Source organism: Trachypithecus francoisi, unplaced genomic scaffold (genome assembly GCF_009764315.1).
Source record: "Trachypithecus francoisi isolate TF-2019V2 unplaced genomic scaffold, Tfra_2.0 Lachesis_group6, whole genome shotgun sequence".
In the NCBI taxonomy this organism is placed as follows: Eukaryota; Metazoa; Chordata; class Mammalia; order Primates; family Cercopithecidae; genus Trachypithecus; species Trachypithecus francoisi.
Window position 1 is genome coordinate 75,142,256 of NW_022681471.1, and position 26,186 is coordinate 75,168,441.

Here is a 26,186-nt window from a genome sequence, read left to right on the forward strand (position 1 = left end):
AGGTAAAATGCATGTCACATGAGAGGCTCTCAAGAAATGGGACTTTTTGTTAAGATTCTGGTCAACTTCTTGCCCTGGTGTGGCTGGCAGTAGCAGACAGCGGGATCCTGGAGAATAGTCCTGGTGACAGGCACTGAGATAGGCAGGTGAAAGGGGCACATGTGTCCCACAGTGGTGCTTCCTGGCCAGAGGATTTAATATTGTGAATCAAGATGAATTTACTTGGCTTAAAAAAAGGCAGAAAGCATTCTGTCCAGGAACCAGCAGACCTGGGCTCTAGTTTCATTTCTGCTTTCTGATATTAGTTCATTTTGTGTCCAGGGACAGGTCACTCTTAAGGCCTCTCTTGGTATGTTAAACAGTAAAAAAAAGTGAAAATAAGCTTAAAAAATTGTAACGTATTTTAAGTGTATATTTATCAAATGCAGTTGTCTGCACACTCAAAAGATGCAGTAATGATACATTTTAACCTCATTTGGAGAGGCTCTGAAACACCAAACTTGAAGCCTTTAATGAAGGTGAGTTTCCAGGTTAATGACTCTTTTGGCCTCCTGCTGTAATAAATCCTGAGTGCTTTGCCTATCAGGACCTCGAGTTTTCCTATTATACGTGAGATCTCCAAGATCTGATTCAGCTCTGACTTTCAAAGACTGTTTTCTACACTTCTATAGCAAATGAATATTGTGGACACTGATGTAGATAATAAGCAGAATTAACAAAAGAGGATGGCTTTTATATTTATTGCCAGTGTTTGCAATTTGAGCTAATGGAGAACATTAAGAGGCATCTGGTCTCCAAAAATTAGTTTGTGATAATCTCAGTAAATGTACAAAAATCAGCAAAGAAGCTATTTGCATGTTAATTTAAAGTTGCCCTGGAGGAGTCTTTGAGTCCAAGTTCCAGATCTGTCACAAATATGCTGTGTGACCTAGAGAAAGTTCCTTCCACTCTCTGGGCCACAAGTTTGTGCATCTATAACATGAAGGGACTGAAGCAGTTAATCTCAAAGAGTTTTTTCAGCTCTGACTTTCTGAGAGTCTCAACATGTGACAAGAGCCAAGGACTCAATTGAGGATGCCCTTGCTTAGTGAGCGTCAGGGTGCCTGCTTCTATCTGCCCAAAGGCTGGCTGCTTGGCTTACTTTAAGAATCTTAGTCCTCAAAATCTTGAAATCGAAAGAAGACATGAACAAATAAATCACAGAAATAGAATGGCAAATACTCTTAAATATGTGGTAATATGCTCAAGCTCACTCATAGTAACAAAAATACAAACTAAACCTATACTGAGCTACCATTTATGGACAAATCCTAATGCTTATTAATGAGACTGTGGGGAAACTGTCCTCTAACACATTTATTGTGTTAATGCAGTATGGTTCCAGAAGAGGGGATTTGACAATACCTAAAAAATCTAAACATTTGGTTATCCTTTGACCCGGCAAAACAGGGTAAAACAGGATATATGATATTTTAGCTTTTTTTTTTTTTTTAAGGCATATACTCTAAAGATACACCTCCACAAATACAAACAACACATGCACAAGGTTTCTCATTGCAGCACAATTTTCAAAAGCAAAAGATCGGAAACAACACAAATATCTGAAAATAGGGGACTAGTCGAGTAAATAAGGATGTATTAAACAATGTAGTATTATGCAGTAATTTAAGAAAAGAATGAGGAAGATCTCTCTGAACTTTGTTTTGTAGTGATTTTCTGGGCTATATTACAATTTTCCAGCACATAAAACAAGCAATAACATAAAAAATTTCAAACTATACAACAAGGTTTATAATATGCTAGCTTTTATTTTGTAAGAAAAAAGAGGAAAATAAGAATATGTAAGAATACACACACGTTTAAAAAATTTTGTCAAATGAAGCATACACTAAGATAAATTTTAAAAAACTAATGACTCCAAAAGTTAAATGTAGAGTTGTCATACATCCAGCAATTCCACTCCTAGGTATATACCTAAGATAAATGAAAACATGTGTCCACACAAAATCTTGTACACAAATGTCCATAGCAGCATTATTTCATAGTTGTTGAAACGTAGAAACAACCCAAATGTCTGTTAACTAATGAATAGGTAAACAAAATGTGGTATACAGGCAATGGAATATTATTCAGCCATAAAAAGGATGAAGTACTGATACATGTCACAACATGGATAAACACCAAAAGCATTATGCTAAGTGAAAAAAACAAGACACAAAAGTACATAAAGTACATATATGATTCCATTTATATGAAGTGTTCAGAATAGACAAAGCTATAGAGAAAGAAAGTAGATGAGTTGTTGGCAAGGTCTGGGAAGTGGGGATGTGAGAAGTAATGGGGAGTAATTGATAATGAGTATGAGGTTTCTTTTTGGAATGATGAAAATGTCTGGAATTATATAAAGGGTGACAGTTGCACGGTTTCGTGAATATACTAAAAACCATTTAATTTTAAACCTTTAAAAAGGTGAATTTTATGATATGTAAAATATATTTCAATAAACGTGTTATAAAAATAAACTAATGAAAGTGGTTATTATAGTGGATAGGTGTGGTAAGTAGGGAGGAGGGGATAGGGATAAGAGCTAGATTCCTCTGAGTATACCTCCTTATATACTTATGACTATTAAGCCATATTAATGTTCTACATATCCAAAAAATAAAATTAAATCAAAAATTATAAACCATAAAATTGAACACCAATAAAAGCAAATGAATTTAATGAACCTAAGTGTTTATCAACTTGATAGCATAATTACAGAGAGAAAGCCATTATTTCAACTAACGTGTCAACACAGTCCTGTGACTCATCCTTAATGAGATGTACTCTAGAAACAAGAAGAGCAAAATTTTAAGCATCACTCAGTAGGTTTATTAATAGTAGTAATATAATTTAACTTGAAACACACATACATCTTATGAAGATAAAGCAAAAAAGTAAATATGTTAATGTTATCACAAGCTAAGCTTTATAGTGTGCAAAAGAGATACAGATATAAAATTAAAGACATGAGGAAAAATTTTTTAACATTAAAATTAAATTAAGAATGTTAATATGAATTCATGATTTAAAGAGAAAGCAACAAGAAGAAAAGACTTTATTCACTGAATCAGTCTTGAAGGAATTCTACCCAAAAAGAAGTGAATACACTTAGTACCCAGTTTTTTGTTTTTAAATAGCATTTCCTTTTCAAAGGAATCAGGGGTGCTTAGAGAAATGGCTGATTCCATGTCTGGAGCAAGGAAAATACAAGGTTAGTCTTGGATAAACAGTACCACCAAGCAAGAAAGAATGGAATCACACTAATAGTGTCATGTCCAGAGGACGTAGAAACCTTGAAAGGGCTGACACCGATGATGTTTGAGTCAACCTGAACATCAGTAACAATAAATAATGTATTTGATTATTACATGTTGAAAAACAAAATTCTTGTAGGTAGGTAGAGGAAGGAAAGCTCTTTATTGCAGAAAGAATACCAGCTAATAAACATAGGAGGAATGACAGAATTAGAAAAATCATTAGTTTGCTATCTAAGTGGTCTGTTTTAGACATGAATCAAAACTGTTGGGTAAAAGAGTATTGAGGAATAGGATGTTCACATTATTCCAGTGTATTACTGACAAGTTACTTACTAATCACAAATAAAAAACAATGTATCTTTACGATGAACCTATCTGGCAGACACCACCTTAAGTAATTGATCAAAGTTAGCATCAGTAATAATGGAACAGGCCAAGCGCGGTGGCTCAGACCTGTAATCCCAGTTCTTCGGGAGGCCGAGGCGGATGGATCACCTGAGGTGACAAGTTCGAGACCAGACTGACCAACATGGTGAAACTCCGTCTCTACAAAAATACAAAATTAGCTGAGCATGATGGTGGGTGCCTGTAATCCCAGCTACTCTGGAGGCTGAGGTGGGAGAATCACCTGAACCTGAGAGGCAGAGGTTGCAGTGAGCTGAGGTTGTGCCATTGTAAATAATGGAACAAACCACTTATGTACCTCCTAAGTAGATATAATAAAAATTATAATACATAAACTGTGAAATATTTTTGCCAAAAATATGTAGCTTGAATCATATTAATTCTTTCCAGTTTGCAGGAAATAAAAAGTATAGAAAAACACAGAGTATTTGACAGTCTATAAAGCTTTTGAAAAGGCTTGGACTTTCCAAAAAGTCAATGTTGTGGAAAAAAGTGGTAGAGGTACTGTTGTACATTAAGAGACTAAATAAACAAACAAATGCAATGTAAGAGCTTTGATTGGATCCAGATTTGAAAAACGCAGCTATAAAAGACTTTTTCCCTCCATAACATTTGAGAAAATTTGAATATGGACTAGATATTAGATGATATAGAATTATTGTACATTTCCTAAGATGCGAACATGTTATTGTGGTTTTGTAGGAAAATGTGCTTATTCTTTGATGATGAATGCTGAAGTATTTAGGGTTGAAGCAATTTACTTTCAGAGGATTAAGAAAAAATATAGACAGAGTAAAAGCAAATGTGGCAATATGTTAATTTTTGAGTCTAGGTATAGACAGTATGTGTCTTCCTGTACCACTCTTTCACCTTTTTTGTATGTTTGCAAATGTTTATAATGAAAATTGTAGGGAAATGTAAATAAAAAATACGCTTAGTTTCAATAGAGAAATTTACACAGAAGAAGAAAATTCATGTGTTTTTAAAATGCACATAATTATCCTGCCTGCCAACTGCTGCTTTCATCATCTATATGATGAGTACATCTATGCCTTTTTACTGTGTTTCCACTGCCAGCCTGTTTTCCAGGCTAATAACAGGCAGACCCAACTGACCTCAGCCAATTTGAGGTTCTCAATTATCCAGTTCTTTTTTTGGTTAGTATCTGTAGCTTCTATTAGTCAGAAATAGGAGAACTCTAAGGTCACCTCCCTGGCAAACTTACTGCCAGTGGAATATTACAATGGAAGCAAGCTCCGGGCTTAATTCTGCCATTCTTATAGCTATTTATCAGCAGGCAGACGAAAAAAGACTTGAACAACCTGTTCTGCAAACTCAAATGAAGTCCCAGCTCTCTGTCCTTTCAGATGCCCTGACAACATCTTGGATGAAAGGTTCACTGGAGGCAGATAAGATTGGAGTCAGGCAATAAAATCCTACCATCTAGTACCCCTTTGTAACCTTAGGCCTGGTCTACCATTCTGAAGAGTATGGGTTATTAGGCTTACTAGATTCTATTTACTTTTGTAATAATACTTCTCTTATTTGAGACGCAATACTGTACACTGTATAAATTACAAAATATTTAAAAAGCAAAAAAAAAAAACAAAACAAAGCAAAACAAAACAAAACAAAGGAAAAGCTTTCTATTCCCAACATTCAATAATCATTACTATTAATATAGTTCAGGTTCTTTAGAATCTCTCTCTCTTTCTCTGTCTCTTTCTTCTCTCTCTCCCTCTTTTTCTCCCTCTCTTTGTGTGTGTGTGTGTGTGTGGTGTGTGTGTGTGTGTGTGTATGCATTTTTGTATACATATACATGTTTGCATTTTTTTTTTTTACCAAAATGAGATTATGTTGTTCTTTAGTCTACTTTTTCCATTTTAACAATTTTGAATTTTCCAGACCATATTAACATTTTCCCAGTTGACCCAAAAGTGACCTTTTATAGATGTTTGTCCAATCTGGTATTCAATATAGGAACACATTTTATTTATGTCTTTTTTGTATTTTTAATCTAGCACAGAGCTTGTTTCTTTTTATTTATTGTTATTATTATTATACTTTAAGTTCTGGGATACATGTGCAGAACGTGCAGGTTTGTTACATAGGTATACCCGTGCCATGGTGGTTTGCTGCACCCATCAACCCATCATCTACATTAGGTATTTCTCCTAATGGTGTCCCTCCCGTAGCCCCCCACCCCTCAACAGGCCCCAGTATGTAATGTTCCCCTCCCTGTGTCCATGTGTTCTCATTGTTCAACTCCCACTTATGAGTGAGAACATGTGATGTTTGGTTTTCTGTTCCTGTGTTAGTTTGCTGAGAATGACAGTTTCCAGCTTCATCCACGTCCCTGCAAAAGACTTGATCTCATCCTTTTTTATGGCTGCATAGTATTCCATGGTGTATATGTGCCACATTTTCTTTATCCAGTCTGTCATTGATGGGTATTTGTGTTGGTTCCAAATCTTTACTATTGTGAATAGTGCCACAATAAACATATGTGTGCATGTGTCTTTATAGTAGAATGATGTATAATCCTTTGGGTATGTACCCAGTAATGGGATTACTAGGTCAAATGGTATTTCAGGTTCTAGATCCTTGAGGAATTGCCACACTTTCTTCAACAATGGTTGAACTAATTTACACTCCCACCAACAGAGTAAAAGCATTCCTATTTCTCCATATCCTCTCCAGCATCTGTTGTTTCCTGACTTTTTAATGATTGCCATTCTAAAGGCGTGAGATAGTATCTCATTGCAGTTTTGATTTGCATTTCTCTATTGACCAGTGATGATGAGCTTTCTTTCATATATTGGTTGGCCGCATAAATGTCTTCTTTTGAAAAGTGTCTGTTCATATCCCTTGCCCACTTTTTGATGGAGTTGTTTTTTTCTTGTAAATTTGTTTAAGTTCCTTGTAGATTCTGGATATTAGCCCTTTATCATATGGATAGATTGCAAAAAATTCTCTCCCATTCTGTAGGTTGCTTGTTCACTCTGATGATAGTTTCTTTTGCTTGCAGAATCTCTTCAGTTTAATTAGATCCCATTTGTCAATTTTGGCTTTTGTTGCCATTGCTTTTGGTGTTTTAGTCATGAATGGTGTTGCCTATGTTTTTACCTGGGGTTTTTATGGTTTTAGGTCTTATATCTAAGTCTTTAATCCACCTTGCATTAACTATAAGGTCTAAGGAAGGGGTCCAGTTTCAGTTTTCTGCATATGGCAAACCAGTTTTCCCAACACCATTTATTACATAGGGAATCCTTTCCCCATTGCTTGTTTTTGGCAGGTTTTTCAAAGATTAGATGGTTGTAGATGTGTGATGTTATTTCTGAGGCCTCTGTTCTGTTCTATTGGTCTATATATCTGTGTTGGTACCAGGACCATGCTATTTTGCTTACTTTAGCCTTGTAGTATAGTTTGATGTCAGGTAGCATGACGCCTCCAGCTTTGTTCTTTTGCTTAGGATTATGTTTGCTATATGGGCTCTTTTTTGGTTCCACATGAAATTTAAAGTAGTTTTTTCTAATTATGTGAATAAAGTCAATAGTAGCTTGATGGGGATAGCATTGAATCTATAAATTACTTTGGGCAGTAAGGGCATTTTCACGACATTGATTCTTCCTATCCATGAGGATGGAATGTTTTTCCATTTGTTTGTGTCCTCTCTTATTTCCTTGAGTGGTAGTTTGTAGTTCTCCTTGAAGAGGCCCTTCACGTCCCTTGCATGTTGTATTCCTAGGTATTTTATTCTCTTTGTAGCAGTTGTGAATGGGAGTTCACTCATGATTTGGCTTTCTGTCTATTATTGGTGTATAGGAATGCTTGTGATTTTTGCACATTGATTTTATATTCTGAGACTTTGCTGAATTTGCTTATCAGCTTACGGAGATTTTTGGCTGAGATGATGGGGTTTTCTAAATATACAATCATGTCATATGCAAACAGAGACAATTTGACTTCCTCTCTTCCTATTTGAATATCCTTTATTTCTTTCTCCTGCCTGATTGCCCTGGCCAGAACTTCCAACACTATCTTGAATAAGAGTGGTGAGAGAGGGCATCCTTGTCTTGTGCTGATTTTCAAAGGGAATGCTTCCAGTTTTTGCCCATTCGGTATGATATTGCCTGTGGGTTAATAATGAATAGCTCTTATTATTTTGAGATACGTTCCATCAATACCTAGTTTATTGAGAGTTTTTAGCATGAAGGGATGTTGAATTTTATCAAAAGCCTTTTCTACATCTATTGAGATAATCATGTGGTTTTTGTCATTGGTTCTGTTTATGTTTCTCTTTCCTGATTTCCCTGGACAGAACTTCTAATACTGTGTTGAATAGGAGTGGTGAGAGAGGGCATGCTTGTCTTGTGCCTGTTTTCAAAAGGAATGCTTCCAGCTTTTGCCCATTCACTATGATATTGCCTGTGGATTTATTGTCATAAATAGCTCTTATTATTTTGAGATATGTTCTATCGATGCTTACTTTATTGAGAGTTTTTAGCATGAAGGGGTGTTCAATTTTATCAAAGGCCTTTTCTGCATCTATTGAGATAATTATGTGGTTTTTGTCATTGGTTCTATTTATGTGATGGATTACATTTATTGATTTGCATGTGTTGAACCACTCTTGCATCCTAGGGATGAAGCCCACTTGATCGTGGTGGATAAGCTTTTTGATGTGCTGCAGGATTTGGTTTGCCAGTATTTTATTGAGGATTTTCACATCGATGTTCATCAGAGATATTGGCCAGAAATTTTTTGTTGTTGTTGTGTCTTCTGCCGGGTTTTGGTATCAGGATGATTCTGGCCTCATAAAATGAGTTAGGGAGGATTCCCTCTTTTTCTCTTGTTCGGAATAGTTTTGGAAGGAATGGTAGCAGCTCCTCTTTGTACTTCTGGTACAATTTGGCTGTGAATCCGTCTGGTCCTGGGCTTTTTTTGGTTGGTAGGCTATCAATTTCTGCCTCAAGTTCAGAACTTGTTATTGGTCTATTCAGGGATTCCATTTCTTCCTGGTTTAGTCTTGGGAGGGTATAGATGTCTAGGAATTTATCCATGTCTTCTAGATTTTCTAGTTTATTTGCGTAGAGGTGTTTATAGTATTATGATGGTAGTTTGTATTTGTGTAGTATCAGTGGTGATATCCCCTTTATCATTTTTTATTGTGTCTATTTGATTTTTCTCTCTTTTCTTCTTTATTAGTCTGGCTAGTGGTCTCTCTATCTGTTTAATCTTTTCAAAAACCAGCTCCTGGATTCATTGATTTGTTTTTAATGTGTTTTTCGTGTCTCTATCTTTTTCAGTTCTGCTCTGATCTTAGTTATTTCTTGTGTTCTGCTAGCTTTTCAATGTGTTTGCTCTTGCTTCTCTAGTTCTTTTAATTGTGATGTTAGTGTGTCGATTTTATGTCTTTCCCGCTTTCTCCTGTGGACATTTAATGCTATAAATTTCCCCATAAATACTGCTTTAGCTGTGTCCCAGATATTCTGGAATGTTGTGTCTTTGTTCTCATTGATTTCAAAGAACTTAATTATTTCTGCCTTAATTTTGTTATTTACCCAGTAGTCATTCAGGAACAGGCTGTTCAGTTTCCATGTAGTTGTGTGGTTTTGAGTGAGTTTGTTAATCCTGAGTTGTAATTTGATTGCACTGTGGTCTGGGAGACTATTATGATTTCCATTCTTTTGCATTTGCTAAAGAGTGTTTCAGCAGTGCATATACTAAAATTGGAATGATACAGAGAAGATTAGCATGGCCCCTGCACAGTACCTTTTTTTATGATACTGTTTTACCAACAAGAGAAGACCAATTGTCCTGTAGAATGTTACTTCCTAGTTTTGTCTGCTTTCTTCTTTGTCATATATTTCAGCGAATTCCTCTACTTCTTGTATTTTTTGTAAAGTAGAGGTTATATCTAAAGGCTAGATGGATTCAAGTTAACTATTAGTTGGTTGGAACAAATCATAGGTGATGTTGTATACCATACACTGCATCACATTTGAAGATGCATAAGATTGGTTGATTCACCTTACTGATGTTAATATTAAGCATTGCTATATTTTTCTACCCTGTCGATGCAAGGCTGGCAGTGTCTGTGCAATATTTTCAGCCAGTCCATATGTCTTTAATACATCTAGGCAATGGTAATTCGTTTTTACCTTATGTTATGCTCATTAACAAAGCCTTTGGTGTTGGTTGGAGATAAGGTTAGCTGAAACTTACAGGAGCTCCTCTGGCTTTTACCTGAGTCTTTTAAATACTCATTAATCACCCCTAGAGTATGCATGTATTCACAATTAGAATACTACCATCATAATTAATATGTTTTAGATTGTACATGAAAACTAATAAGCACATAAACCAAATTTCATCAGTTCTAATAATACTTTTTCTCAAATTGTAATCTGAATTCTATACACATCTGAAAATCAATGGTTTCTTAAAATTACACTTGTCAGGCAGCAGTTCTGATGTAATTATCATGGCCTCCACATGCATGAACTTGTAATAGCTGCTCATATTGTAGTCACTTAAGTTAAATTATGTTCATTGTTGAGTTTATTTTCTATTTAAAATGTCTTCAAAAATATTACATGATGATATGACAGTGAAATTACTTTTTTTTCTTAGTGGTACATAAATAATATTGTGCTTGTAACTCATGACTGATGAAATTCATGACATCGTATGGACTTTGTTGAAGTATTTAAAGTAAATGACAGATAATGTAATACCAGTGGAGGAAGCCAAAGCTGTCAGCCCTTAAAAAAAGGCACCATCCTTGGGGAGAGGACCTGTTTGCTTATGACACTGATTCACTCTCCCCTGCACTATTGTCTTTTCCTTTCGAAAAGCCTTTTATTATGCAAGATTTCAAGTATATATGAAAATAGAGGAGACAGTATAGGAAAGCATTATGTGTCCATCACCCCTCCTTCGACTATAATGAACACATGGCCAATCTTGTTTCATCTATTTCCCCACCCATTTCCCCTCCTCCCATGTTATCTAAGATATGATATCAAATCTATGACATCATATTATTTCATCTATAAATATTTCAGTTTGTGTCTTGAAAAGATGAGAATTCAGGCCAGCGCAGTGGCTCACGCCTGTAATCCCAGCACTTTGGGAGGCTGAGGTGGGTGGATCACCTGAGGTCTGGAGTTCGAGACTAGCCCTGGCCAACATGGTGAAACCCCATCTCTACTAAAAATACAAAATGAATTGGGCGTGGCGGTGCACACCTATAATCCCAACTACTTGGGAGGCTGAGGCAGGAGAATTACTTGAACTTGGGAGGCGGAGCTTGCAGTAAGCCGAGGTCATGCCACTGCACTCCAGCCTGGGCAACAGAGCGAGACTCCATCTCAAAAAAAAAAAAAAAGAAAGAAAAAGAAAAGATGAGAACTCTTTATAAGCATAATATTATCACATCTAAAAAGAAATGAGTAATAATATAATAATATTATCAATTATTCTGTGTTCAAATTTCTGCTTCCTTTTTAGTTTTGTGTTTCCAGGGTGTGTGTGTGTGTGTGTGTGTGTGTATGTGTGTGTGTGTGTGCGTGCATGTATGTATGTATGTATGTATGTATGTATAGGGTGGGAAAGGCAAGCATACTTAATTGATGGTTCTGTGTTCTTCTAATGGGGACATACAGTGTGTGGTTGTCTTTGCCCCCAATTATTTTCAAGAGCGCAGCTTTCTGAGATTCATTTAATTGTCAGAGCTGAAAGTCCCCTTAGATCACCTAATAACTTCATTTTACAGATGAGGTAACAGATACCTAAGGATGGGAAAAGATAGGCCCAGAGACACAGTACTTTAGTAAAAGAACTGAAAATATTGAAGGTAGCTTCCTTGTTTAGGAGTCAGAGGGCATACAGTTCTTAGACTCATTGGATGCTAAAGCTGGGCGAGACCTAAAAGTTCATATAGATAGCCTCTCATTCTGCCAGAGGTCTCAGTCTGGCAGTCTGTTGACAAGGTCCAGACCACAAATATATTTTATTTGTTCTGCAGTGTTTTGGGGAAAAAGTGATTTGGCTTCAACATTTAAAAAATCCAGGTAGTTCACATCAAAGTATACATTTCAGGAAAAAAGAGGATGTTAGCACACTGGATCTGCATGCCCACGTGGCAGCAATCAGTTGGGATTGAGTAATGGTTTCTTGCTTTGGAATGGGCACAAGCTTCTAATTTACCATAGGCCCTACCACTCCCAAATGTTTTAACAAATATTATATTAGAGTTACATTAGATGTGACCTAGGAATTTCCCTTTCTTAAAACTAGAAGTAATTCTGTTGATGATATGTCTCTAAGTGAGTGGTGGGAAAATGGTGGTCTAGAGAATGTCTGCTTATTTAAATGTGGCAGCTACTTCTCACCAGGCCCATTTCTCTCATGTTAGTTACCTGCCTTGCCCCTCTAGACATTTAAATTTATGACCTCTAGTCTAAACCATGCAATCAGAATCATTTTATTCTGTACTGGAGACTTCTTACAACCAACCTCAGTGGACTAGAGTGTTCAAGATTTCTTTGCTGTCAAATAACATCACATACTCTTGTTTTTTATTTCATTCATCTTGTTAACCCACAATTTGGGATGTTACTTATCCCCCATACTGGTTTTCAAAATATATAATAAAAAGAGATGCTAAATGCAAAGCAATCTCCCCAAAGAATAGGTGAACTTCCAAATCTCGTAGGAAGGCCGAGAAGGAAGAGTATCCTAAATGGGATGACAAGTAACTCCCACAGAGAATCAGAAGGTGGATTTAGCTTAGAAGAGCCCACATATGAGTTTTGCTTTATCCAGAAGAGTTAGACAAGCAGGCAGTGGGATGCAATGGGATGGCTCTAAGACTTGGGGAGCAACAAATATGGGCTTGAATCTCTGCCTTGCCATATGATCTTGCCAAGTACTTTCCTCTTGGTAAACCGAGGCTTCAAAACTAAAATACTCTGCTTCTTGGAGTTGTGATGATTCTGTGAGCTGCTGGGACACTGAACACAGATCAGTTCCTTTCAAAGCTCACAATAGGAGATACACAAGTGTCCTTGTGGTTTAGCCTTTTTGGGTCATTTGATGTTAGCATAGAGATATTTTTCCATTTTAATATCTGAAAAAACTTCTGTCACTAAAGAATAAAGATTAATTGCAGGGGTACTGAAACTGTTAAAAGGAAACATCACCAGCCCAGCAATATCAAAAGCTATGAATGGTTGCTGTTCATTTCCATCTGAATGATGCTCAGCCTTTGTCTAGGGCTTAACAGACTTCACATTAAGATTTGTCTAAGGATTCTGTACGCCTCAATTACCCACTCAGTGTTAAGAATCTGCCATTCTCTTCTGGGCCTTAGCCTTGGTAGGTATGGAGAGTGAGTGTTTCGGGTAGGCAGTTGGGCTGTTCCTACAGCCAAACTGACCAAAAGAGATACTTGCCTTTTACTTGGCCGCCTCCAGGACTGTTTGGAAGAGCACTAGGGGAGCTCAATTCCTTTACAAATAATTCTTTACTACCTGCTGTGTGACAGGCACACACACTTGGAAGTTGTTTATCACCTAGTAGGAGAGGCAGATAAGTAAACAGAAAATTGCAGCTTACTCTGCTTGCCAGTGGTTTTAGTTAGGATGAGCACAGTGGGCTCTGGTCTCCCTGAAGATATAACGTTATGTGCATCTCCAGGGATAGATAGACATTTTGTGAATGTATGGAGAGGGGGATATTCTTGGTAGAGAGAATGACATGAGCAGAGAGGTATGGGGGTCTGAAACAATGTGGTATAACCAGACAACCCTAATCCAAGCAGTTTAGTATAACAAGAGTGTCAGAGGTCAGCAGTGCCTCAAGGCTCCTGGAGAGGTAATAGTAACAACAGATACTTCCCAGGGTGCCAGGTACCATGCTAAAGCAATTTATCTTTATTTATTCAATAGCTCTCTGAACTGGGTGCTATTTTCCCAGGTGGGAAAACTGAAGTTCAGAGAGGTTAGAGTGAGTGAACTCACTGTTGCGCAGCTGGTGAGTGGCCGTGTTGGGATTCAAACCCAGCTTCAGAGCCTAAGCTGTAAGTAGGGATTGGAAATAGGGGTCAAGTTACTCAAGTTATGGAAGGATCCCAAAGTAGGAAGCCACTAAAGGGAATTTAAGTGATGAAAGTGACTAGGAATCAGAAAATCTGGGGTTGCAGGTTCTACTCTACAGCTAATTGACTGTGACTTCGAGCAAATTCCTTTCCTTCTTTGGGCCTATGTTTTTTCATCTGTAAAATAAGGAAGATGATCAAGTGCAAATCTTAATGATCCCTTTCAGCTCCTTCATATTTTTGCTTCTCTAATGGGGATTGGGAAGGGGCTGATTAAGAGACTGGTAGGCATTCTCTCAATGTGCTTTGTGGTTCTTTGTATATGCTTTATACTTATGTGGGCTGTTCCTCTTGCTTGGAATGTCCTCTTGCTTCCTTTCTGCCTCTCCAAATAGTATCCCACTAGCTGTAGTCCCTCTCCATATCCCCGCCTGTCTCTTAATTCCTTCAGTGCTGTTAGCTAGGTTAGCTATGTCTAACCACTTTGACTCCTAGTTTTATACTATCTTGTATTCTTTGCTGATTGTTTCCTTTGTAATCTTTTCTTCCAATACATACTTTAGGCTGCTCCTTTCCTTCTACTTTTTAGTTTCTCTTACCCTCTATAGCACCTAACACAGTCTTGTTTGTAAGGGGATACTAGAACAAATTTTGTTAATCTTGCCCCTTTTCTTCTGGCAGTGTGTGTGAGCACAGCAAAGAGAATCTTATGACCCCCTCCAACATGGGAGTGATCTTTGGGCCCACCCTGATGAGAGCTCAGGAGGACACTGTGGCCGCCATGATGAACATCAAATTCCAGAACATAGTGGTGGAAATACTAATCGAGCACTTTGGCAAGGTATGCATTTTATTTTCTGACTACCTCTTTTCCAAACATGTGACACTTTCCCCCAACTGCCTTTTAGTGCTGTGTCTTCCTCCTTGGCTCACATTGACAATGAAAGGAAATCCCATTATGACACAATGACATTTAATGGTAACTCTTACCCTGGGAAATTCATTCATTCAGCAAACATTGCTCAAGCTTGTAACTATATTACTTTCAGACACCATGCTAAATACTGAGGGTAATGAAGAAGAAAAAGTCACTTTCTGTGCCTTTAAGGTGTTAACAATGTATAGTATTGAGACAGATGGGTAAATGGGAAAATGATAGTATAAAAATAGTCTATATACAGTGAAACTGTATGGGAGAAGATATTTATGTTCTCACTCATTGCTAGTTTCATGGCTGAGACCCCTATAACAAAAGACCAATTAACAAGAGAAAAGTATACAAATTTATTTAATAAGTTTGACATGACACAAGAGCCTTTAGAAATGAAGACCCAAAGAAGCAGGTAAACTCTTGCATTTTTTATACTAAGTTTGATGAAATGGATCATTGTGAAGATTAGTGATTAGGAGATAGAAGGATATGATCTAATGGTAATAAACTTAAGGGGATCTTAGCAAGGCTTGTTTGTTCAGATTCTTCTTGGTGTTTTTGTGTCTTCGAGGATAGGGATGTTCTTTACCTCCAGTTATAGGGAGGGTACCTCTGGAATGACCTACTTTAGAGAAAGGTCAGAGAATTATTTTATGGCCTGCTCCAGGGGAGAAGGGGAGAAGGCAGAGAAACCTTCTTGCTTCTGCTGTTTCCACAAATGCCAAGGTGCCATATTTTGGGATAGCAGGTCCTGAACTCCATCAAAACTAAAAAGAAATCAATACTTATACTGATTTGAAACCCATCTCATTCCAAAAGTATATATGGTAGCATATTTTATATTGCACATAAAATATAAGGCATCATACATTATAATCAGGTCAAGTACAAAAGGTAAAACAAAGATAGAGTCAGAAAATGATGCCCAGAATGAGGTTAAGACAAATATTTATTGACAAATTCTTGTAGACTTGCAACAGATGGCCCTACACTGGGGTATAAGCTTCATAGCAGCTAGTGCCATCCTAGGGAAAAGCATAATTCAATAAAGAAGGACAGGGAGGCAAAAGCAGCAGGACTTGGTGACTGGAAGTCACCAAGGATGTGGGAGAGGGAGATTTCTGAATCCTGATTTTCTGACTTGGGTGACTGGGTGGATGGGGCTGTCCTTCATACATATAAGAAATTCACAATGGGAAAGTTTGAGGGAGATAGAGAAAAGTTCAGTTTGGGACAGGTCACATTTGAGATTTCTGAACGACATCCAGAGAACAATGCCTCGCGAGCAGTTGACTATGTGAATCTAAAGCAGGGATCAGAAAGCTTTTCCTTAAAGGACCATATAATAAATACTTAAGCCTTTGCAGGCCATGGATCTCTGTCACAACTACTTAACTTTGCCATTGTAGTGAGAAGACAACCGTAGACAATATGTAAACAGATGGTTGTGGATGTGTTCTAGTAAAATTCTATTTACAAAATGGGAAACAGGCCTGTGGGCTCTAATTTGCTGACCCCTGTTCTAGAGTCCAGATGTGATAAATTGATAAATCGATTGATTCATCCAACAAATGTGTGTCGAGTACCCACTTTATACCAGGTACTGTTTTAGGAACTCTAGATATCATCTTCATAGAGTTTATATTCAAAAAGAGTAAACAAACAGTATTCAAAGGAAGTAAAGTATGTAATATTTTAGATTATAATGAACATTAAGGAGAAAAGCAGAGAAGGGAAATAGGAGGAGTTGGAAAGTGGTTTTGCAATTTTAAATACAGATAGGAAAGGAGAAAATAAGGAAATGAGGAGGGCCTCACAGAGAAGATGACCTTTCAGCAGACATTGATAAGGAGTAGAGGAATGATTCATTCACCTATCCAGAGAGAAATGATTGTAGGCTGAGGAAATGGTATGTGCACAATCCCAGAGGCAGAAGTGTGCCTGTCATATTCACTGTACAACAAGGAGGCCAGACTAGCTAGAGTAGATTAAGCAAAAGATGAAATAGGAAAAGATGGGCTTGAAGAGATAATGGAGAGGGACATACTAGATCCTGTAGTGGAGCCTTATAATCCACTGGAAGAATTTTGGATTTGCTCTGCCTGAGTAAGATAGAAGGGGGGTTTTGATCATGGGAATAACAGGATTTGATTTAGGCTTAACAGGCTTATTCTGGCTGCAATGTGGAGAATATGAAGGAAGTCAAAGCAAATCTAGATAAATTGAGATACATACTGTGTTCATGGAGTGGAAGACTCAACATGGTAAAGATGTCAATTCTTTAAAAATTAATCTATAAGTTTAAGGTAATCAATATGAAAATCCCAGCAAGATTTTTTGTAGATAAAGACAAGATAATACTAACATGTATGTAGAAATGGAAAAGAACTGTAAGGGCTAATACAATTTTGAAAAAGAATAAACTGGAGGTAGGTATTAATAATATTAATGCTTACTGTATTGCTTCAATAATCAAGACAGTGTACAATTGGCAGAGGTAACTTGATAAGTCCTCTTGTCTACTTCTTACATAAACAAATAGAACAGAATAGAGAATCCACAAATAGCCCTACAGAGTATGGCCTGATTATTTTTCATGAAGGTACAAAAGCATTTCAAGGGAGAGAGGGTAGTCATTTCAATGAATTGTATTAGAGCAATTGCAGCTCTTCAGGTAATGAAAGTGAACCTCAACCTAAACCTCTCATTTTATATAAAAATGAGCTCAAAAAGGATCATACATTTATATAAATCATAAAACTATAAAACTTTTAGAAGATAATATAGAAAACTGTTAGAGCCTAGGACTTATTGAGGAGACATGACACCAAAAACACAATCCATTAAAGAAAAAAAATAGACTTCATCAAAATTAAAAAGTTTTGCTCTGTGAATGACCCTATTAATAAAATGGAAAAACAGCTACTGAGTTTTGGAAAAAATATTTGCAAACCACGTATCTGACAAAGGATTAATATCTAGACTATACAGAGAACTCTCAAAGCTCAACAGCACAAAAATTCAATCTAATTAGAAAGTGGGCAAAAGACGTGAACATGAAGTATGCATGGCAATTAAGTATATGAAAAGATGTTCAAGATCACTAGCCATTAGGGAAATACAAATTAAGACCATGATGAGAGATCTCTACACACCTATTAGAATAGGTAACGTTAAAAATATATATAGTGACAATACCAACTGCTGACAAGGGTACACAAAAACTGGATCTCTCATACACTTCTGGTAGGAATATAAAATTTGGCAACTGCTCTGGAAAACAGTTTAGGAGTTTCTTAAAAACTAAACATGCACTTCTTTAGGATCCATCATTTACACTGCTGGGCATTTATCCCAAAGAAATGAAAACATGTCCACACAAAACCTTTATAGGGATGTTAATTAATATTTGAAAAAAATTTATTTAAAGCATTTTACACATATTAGCACATTTACACCTCATTTCACATAAGAAGAAACCAAGGTACAGAGAAGTTAAATGACTTGTCCAGGGTCATGGAGTAAGTAAATGTTGAAGCTCAAATTTGAAATCAGGCAGTTCAAATGTATACTTTACCACCTCTAGATCTTTGTTATGTGTCTTGCAAATGGGTACCTGAAGTAAGTGAAGGTGAAGGTCATTATAGATGAGAGATCTAAGGAACTTTAAGGCAAGAGTCATCCACATAGTGAAGATTTTTGATAGAAATAATTTTCTAATCCTAGCATTGGTGGTCAGATCATGGGTCTTGTACGCTTGGTTAAGGAGTTTGGTCTTTATCCTGAAGGCAGTAGGGAGCCTTGGAAGCATATTCTGAACATTCATTATATGATGATTCATTGCATTTTAAATGTCCTAATTCATTTATAAGTGGATAAAGGAGTGACACAGCATCTCATCATTAGTATAACAAAATATTTTTTTTGTTTCTATTCTACGCATTTTTTAGGGGCAAATGCCAACTTAAATTTTATTAGAAAATGTGTTGGTTGGCAAATGACCTCAATCCCAATCTAGTTCATAAAAGTGTGATTTTGCTATGTCCAAAGCAAAGCAAAGCATATTATGCGGCATGATTTGAAGAGCAATTAAATGCTAGTTATCTCTTATTCCCAGGATATACTAGGAGGGCATTTCTATTAACTAGTGGTCAGCTGTTAAGTGAGGTTTTCACACCCTTGTAACCTGTTAATATGTGTTAAGTAGTTGAAGTTCTGACGTTTATGTGATACCAGGGATGTACGCTGACCATGTTTTCCAAACAAAGACATGGTAACCAAGGATCTTTTCTGATTTATGAATTTATTTCAAATGAAACATCTTACATGGAGATATGAAATGAAATCCCAGTTTATTATATACTTATCAAGTTATCTTTTTTGAAAAATAGCAGAATGATATGTGGGTGAAAATGTTCCAGAAATTCTAGACCTTATGTAGGTGTAACCTCACAGGGTGGTTGTGGGATTAAAAGAGATAATATGTGTGAGAGCTGATGCCACTTCACACATATCAGGGATTATATGTTCCTGCCAAGTTGTTCAGTTAATGGGGTATGATTTTTCAGTTGAAATATATAATAATTTCAGTAATGTGTTTTTTTTTTCCATTTACGCTTGCTCTTTAATAGAAAAGGGCTTAAACACATTGGTTTTAAGTTTCTTTGTTATTCCTTTCTTTCAGTCTCTCTTTTAAGAGCATCCAGGGTCTGTAAATACAATGTAAGTGAATCAGAAGAATTGATGCTTAAAGGAGTCTATTACTAAGTCTTTCTTAAATTTTTTTTTAACAACCTGAATGATCTTTTCTAAGTTGGAAAATAGGTAAATAGTAGAAGATCTACCTCTACACTGATTCCCGAGAACAACATTGCCAATTATTCTGAAGTTCTCTTTCTTCCCATCTCACTTAGCAGTATGTATCAGGGTGCCTGAACCTGATGTTGTTGGCTTGAGGCACAGAGGTAATTTGGACTGACAGAGGAAGGTTGACTTCTGTTTTCTGAACATTTTGTTTTGGGGAGCTGCCGGGAATTAGTGGGGAAGAGAGAGGTCATCTCTGAAGGCAGATCTTAGCAATTTAGTTTTGAGGACAGAGCTATTTCACCTAAGGGGACAAAATGTAGGGTAGATCCATTGAATTTTAGAACTGGAAAGGGACCCTAAAGACCTTCAGGTCCAAGCTTTTCATTTTATATGAAGCCTCTTTTCGCATGCCACAGTAGTGGTAACAGGTTTGCATTTCTGCAGCTCCATTCCTGCTTGTCTACTGTTTGGAACATCCGCTCTCCCCCACAGTTCTTCCCAACTAGTTTATAAGAGAACTCGGATACCAGCCACAAACTTTTACCAGCTGTCTAACTTGTGTTTTGCAAACTCATATTCTCACCTACACAACCTGGCATCTGCCGTTTTCCTCCTTTATTGCTCCCAAGACCACTCTCAGAGAGCTAGAAAGCAGTGGTTCTGCCCCTGTAGGCTTAGATTTGTATTCAGTGAACATGGAATCAGTGTGGAGTCCTTTTTCAATTCTGTGAATGATGGATTGTATTTCCATTTCTGAGATTAGGAAATGGAGGCATTGAATCTAGTAAGTGGCAAAGCTGAGACTTAAATTTAGGTCTGTCAGGTTATGGCTGCCCCTCAGGGAAAGGGGGACCTGTTTTATTGAGATGTGAGCTGTGCTTTTCTTTGCATCATTGATGTTGACTTAGCTGTTCTAGCTACTCTTGAGTTCCCTCTTTATTTCCAGTCTTTCCTTTTTAGTGAGTGGGCGTCTGCTTTTTAATCATACAGGAAGGATGTTGCCTCACTGTGTCAAGTATAGTTTCTGGGAGAATAGTTGATTATTTTTTGAGATAATTAGAAAATCTATTATCAGTGTATGTCAAAATGGATTTTAGTCTTACTGCTTAAGATATATGGTTCAGGAAATGGAAGACTGAATGGTATAGTCTTTTCTGCAGACATGGATGGTTGAAAGCAGTTCTTCCTGTAAACTGGCTGGAGAAAGTGGAGTTATTCTCAGTGTGGAGTTTGTGGGAACTCCAGTGTTGCCTATGTTCCCAAACGGCCAAATGAGACCTCATCCAGGAAAAAAGCCGATGTTGTAGCAATGTAATGGATTTGAGAAGGCAAACAAGAGACCCTATTAAGAAGTGGGTCTCATTTATATACTTTTCAGACACCTATCTAGCAACCTAGAGGACACAGACCCTTCCAGTCCTGGTTTGTCTCTCCTTTCTCAAAAAGGTGGTGTTTGTGAATTTCAGTCTGCCACCAGAGGGTAGCAAGAGAACAGATGAATGTGTCCCTCCAACTGATTTCTGGAATAAGATAGATAGATAGATAGATAGATAGATAGAGATTTTAAAATATAAGTAAATGTAAATATATAGTTATACTTTATAGATTTTACTGTATAGATTTATATTTTATACATTTGTATTTTAGAATGTATCTCTGTATCTACCTACCTATACACACACACACACACACACACACACCACACACACACACACACACACACACACACACACACACACACTTTGGCGGGGGGGGGGTGTTGGTATGTGTAAAGAGAGAGAATCTAATTAAGCCATGACTCTACTTCTTCACATTTAATTTCTGAAATGATAAGGTTAAGCTAAAAGTTATTGAAAATAACATTTTATTATCTGTACATGTAAGGATATTTTCAAGAGTCTGTACATGTAAATCTAATATGTATTTAGCTTGGAATTTGGCAAACATTCTCAATTGAATCTGGAGAAAAAATATCTTGAAGTATGAATATTAAGATCAAAATGTAACCTGGAGAAAAAATATCTTTGAGCAGAGAATTACTAGGATTGGGAGATTTCAGATGTATTTATTAGTTACAATGAATCTTTGAAAACGTAGCTTCAAATTTTCCACCTTGGCTGAGTGGAGATCTTCACACATTCTTCAAATGCCCAGTTATTTATAGCTTTGAAGTGAAGTCAGGCCCTGTTTGAGGTGAATAAGCATGTCCAAACCCAATGAGATAGGATGATAAATGTAGGATGTAGTTGTGAGCTGAGGTTTGCCCCAACGTTCAGAGAGCAGAAAAGATTCCCCTTTTGATTCTGGTCATCCTAAGCATTATGCCAGTGATTCAGAATGAGGTGAAAATACCACTCCTTCCCTTTTTCTGTCTCTAGCTGGGGCTGTAATAATAATTATCACAGTAAAAAATGATAGCATTTTTTGGCAGCTTGCTATGTGTCAGACATGGTGCTATACATTTGACACAAAGCATCTCCTTGATTTCTCATAACTTTATGTAGTATTTACTTACAGGTAAACTGAGGTCTACAGAGGTTAGGTTTGTATGGACTATCAAAATCAAATATCTGTTTTTCTTTTCTTTTCTTTTTTTTTTTTTTTTTTTGAGACGGAGTCTCGCTCTGTCGCCTGGGCTGGAGTGCAGTGGCCGGATCTCAGCTCACTGCAAGCTCCGCCTCCCAGGTTTACGCCATTCTCCTGCCTCAGCCTCCCGAGTAGCTGGGACTACAGGCGCCCACCACCTCGCCCGACTAGTTTTTTGTATTTTTTTAGTAGAGACGGGGTTTCACCATGTTAGCCGGGATGGTCTCGATCTCCTGACCTCGTGATCCGCCCGTCTCGGCCTCCCAAAGTGCTGGGATTACAAGCTTGAGCCACCGCGCCCGGCCTCTGTTTTTATTTTCTTTTTGGAGGCTTATAGTGTGTGTGGGTGGCGAAGAATATAGAATCAGAGATTTTTGAGAATTTGAAAATATCTCCAAGGTCATATTGTCCATTCCCCTCAATGGCCAGCGATTTTCTTGTATCATATATTTTTTCCTTTGCTGTTCTCCTTTGAGTGGCCTGAGGTCTCAGGTTGGAGCACCAGAGTCTAGATAATACAGTAAGACTGGGGCCAGTGTGTCAGAGGGCCAAATAGGTGTACTTTGGCAGCTAGACTTAAAGCAGACTGAGCTTCAGCAGTCTGGTGATAGGCCAATTCCTATTTGAGAGGAGGAGCAATGAGAGATCGGGCGAACTTTTTCTTTGCTCTGAGATTTGGAGACTGAAAGCTGGGTCATTGCTACTTTCTTAGATTAAGACTTCTTACCAAGAACTCTGAAAATGTCCAGGCCACCTCTGTAAGCTCTTCAGATAACCCTAGAGGTGAGAATAATGGAAAGAATGGAAAAATAGCTTTAAACTAGACAACCCAGGGATTACATCCCAACTTCATCCTTTACTAGCTGGGTGGTCATCTAAACAAGCCAGTTTACCCCCCTGAGCCTTGTTTCCCTTATTTAAAAAAAATGATACTAATAATTAGACCTACTTCATAGAGTTGCTGGGAGGAGTCAATGAGATAAATGTTTCAAGTACTTTGTACATAGTACATTGGCCACTAAATTTTAGTACTTGCCCATGCCCTGTACCACCACCCCTTTGCTGTATTGACAGGAGATGAGCTCTGTCTTTGTGGTGGCATTCCCTCCTAATACTTTTATTAATACCTTGGTATCTACTAAGTCTTTGTAGTCAAAAGAGGCTTTTCTTAGAAGCCCTTACACCATTGTTTATGGTTATTAAATGATAGAGAAACTCTTTAATTTCCCAACCTAAAAGCATCTTAAGTTGATCTAAAAAGAAACTGCACTTGGAATCTGCCATCTCATTCTTAGTAGAAAACTCACAATCCATGCTGAGTAGACAGAGATATCCTTAATAGGATCTGATTTCATCTTCTCTCTCTCCCTTGATATTTTTTTCCTGAGACAACTGGGAAGGGGAATGGACAGACAATTAGAACATGGATTACAGACCGGTTAGATATAATCAGTGGAAGTCTACAGCTATTTCCTGCAGTAGGTACTGTTTTTTAGGGGAAGTGACACCTGATTGGGCATTAGAACTCTTGGATTCTAGTCTCAGTTCTACCATCTACTAGCTTTGGGGCCTTGGGCAAGTCACATCCCCCTCTTTGGACATCGATTTTCCCATAAATATATTGGATGAGTAGGACTAGACAGGATTCTAGAATGTTACATCTAAAAAGGCCTTAAAGGCTATGTGTTTCTGAGACCAAAGACAGCCTTAGTGACAGCCCTTTTATAAAAAGCTGGCTCTTGGTAACAACAGACGTGATAGTTTCAAAGTTCTCTACATACTCTAAGCAAACTCGGTGACACACTTGATGTTTAATGTGGTCTGTGCCAAATGCTAAGAGCTCATTATTTTTGACCCTGTTGCCACCTTTGTTTCTAGTGTAGTGAAGAGTATGGTTTTTGCTAATATAACCAGAACCCAGAAAGCTCAACATAGCCTTAGCCAGAATGTAAATGGAGACTCAATTGGAAAGCTGGGATTCATCAGGGCCAAGTCTTGTAGCTTTGATTTATAGAAAGGCAAAATGTTTTTTTTGTACAATCTGATATTTGCAGCCCTGAAGCGACATCTGGAAAGAATCTGGATGTTGTTCATTTCTGCCAAGATTTCCAAGGGTTAGAATGAGTCTGGATCTCTTGGCCTTTGGCAATTGGAAATGACCATCTTATATTAAATTTCTTCTCTCTTTCACACCTAAAGACATGACGGAGAAGAATCCATAAGGGGGTTAATATGTGACCAAACTCAGGCAAGCAGTTTGTTAACTCTCTTCCCAATGGAGGTGATCGCTTGCCTGGCAGTGTCTCAAAGCCCAGCAAATTATCCAGATTTAGTTCCCAGAAGCCTTCAGGAGAGGGATTCCAGGAGTTGGGCTCCTTCCTGACTACAACCCAAAACAACAGCCAAGGCCCATCAGAATGAAATAATATTCCTCAGATATTGAATTCTCTTAGACCAGGCCTTTAGAATGGCACTTAGTGCCAACCATATGCCCAGAAAACAAATAAGCACTGGTTTGCCCCCAGACTCTACTTTGGCCACCTTCTGGGATTTTTTTCTGAAGTCACTATCAAAGACCATGAAACCCTAATTGTTCTTAACCAGTCCACAGAAAGCCAAATCAGTCTGTCCTTTTTCTGGAGTTTTGGAGGGTGGGAAAATAAGTTCTGCCTGATACTGTTTCTACCCAAGGAATTATTTTTAAACTTAAAATGTTTCCTTCTATGGTTTATAGTGGAAAGAGTGTTAGCCTTGAAGTCAGACACTTCTGGGTTCCTATCATAGCCCTGCTTCTTACTATCAGGTGGCCTTGGACAATGCACATTCTTTATTCCCAGCCAAGCCTTTGGCCTCACATCCTCTTTCTAGTCTTCTCCCCAGTGACTTGATCTAGTCTGTCTATGAGTTAGGAATTCCTACTTAATTTTTCAGCTACAGAAGAACCACTACAGTGTCCAGAGGAGGGAAAATGAAGGCCTATACCCTGTCAAGTTCTAGTGATAATTTTTCTCAACTTTCCATTCATTCAGCTTTCTAATTATTCTTTCCTCCCTTAATCCTGTGGAAAGGGGTAGGAAGAGGGATTTATTTTGTAGTTACCCTAATGCACTAGTTGATCAATCATGTCCTTCAAGCCCAAGTTGTCTTTGCAGAGAAAGGAATTTGTGTTTAGAGAAAGGAATTTGTAAACAATCAATAAATGAGTTAATATACATACAACACTTAGACATGTGCCTGACATATAGTAAGCATTATAGAAGAGTTGACCATTAAAACTAACTCTGACCCATGGCTTGAACTTGGAAAAAGTTTGTTCCATCAAAGCCATTTTAGTCAGTCTTCTGGGTCAGCAGCTAGTACCACCATTTCCACCTTCTCCTATTACTGTTGTCACTACCTTTTCACAATGATTGCATGAGATGCATAGGAACTGGTTTTGCATCCTGTGCCACCTGGTATTTGACCCTTTAGAAAATCCCCATATACTATGAGTTTCCCATTCCTTTAGGATTTGTTTGTTTGTTTGTTTGTTTGTTTTGAGACAGAGTCTCTGCTTCTGCCACCCAGTTTGGAGTGCAGTGGCGTGATCTAAACTCACTGCAGTCTCCACCTCCCAGGGTTTAAGCGATTCTCCTGCCTCAGCCTCCCAAGTAGCCAGGATTATGGGTGTGCACCACCACTCCCAGCTAATTTTTGTATTTTTGGTAGAGACGGGGTTTCACCGTGTTGGCCAGGCTTGTCTTGAACTCCTGACCTCATGTGATCCTCCTGCCTCAGCCTCCCAAAGTGCTGGGGTTACAGGCGTGAGCCACCATGCCTGTTCTTATTTCTGCTATTTTAAAAGGGTAGTTGTTACTCTGTTCTCAGAACCTGCTTAGAATAAGTCCTTTCATGGATACACAGAAGCCACTGGGGCATTAGGTAGAGCTTGCCGGGTTTCTTTCCTTGGACCTATTCTAACTCCTTTGTCAGCTCTGAAAGTTTTCTCATTAATATTGGACTGCCAACAGTGAGTTAAGAGATCTTGGGCCCATATTTTCTTTCCTTCCTC

The 26,186-nt window shown here is 37.7% G+C and overlaps 1 protein-coding gene and 1 pseudogene across 3 annotated transcripts in view; both read left to right on the forward strand.

Annotated features, from left to right (window-relative positions):
• Positions 1-26,186, forward strand: part of OPHN1 (oligophrenin 1) — a 400,049-nt gene that overhangs the window by 335,304 nt on the left and 38,559 nt on the right. For all 3 annotated transcript variants that reach the window (XM_033200949.1, XM_033200948.1, XM_033200947.1), the window contains exon 19: positions 14,494-14,653. In XM_033200949.1, the coding sequence (XP_033056840.1) occupies positions 14,494-14,653 (160 nt within the window). The remainder of the gene's footprint in view (positions 1-14,493; positions 14,654-26,186) is intronic.
• LOC117078617 lies at positions 9,414-9,503 on the forward strand (annotated as a pseudogene).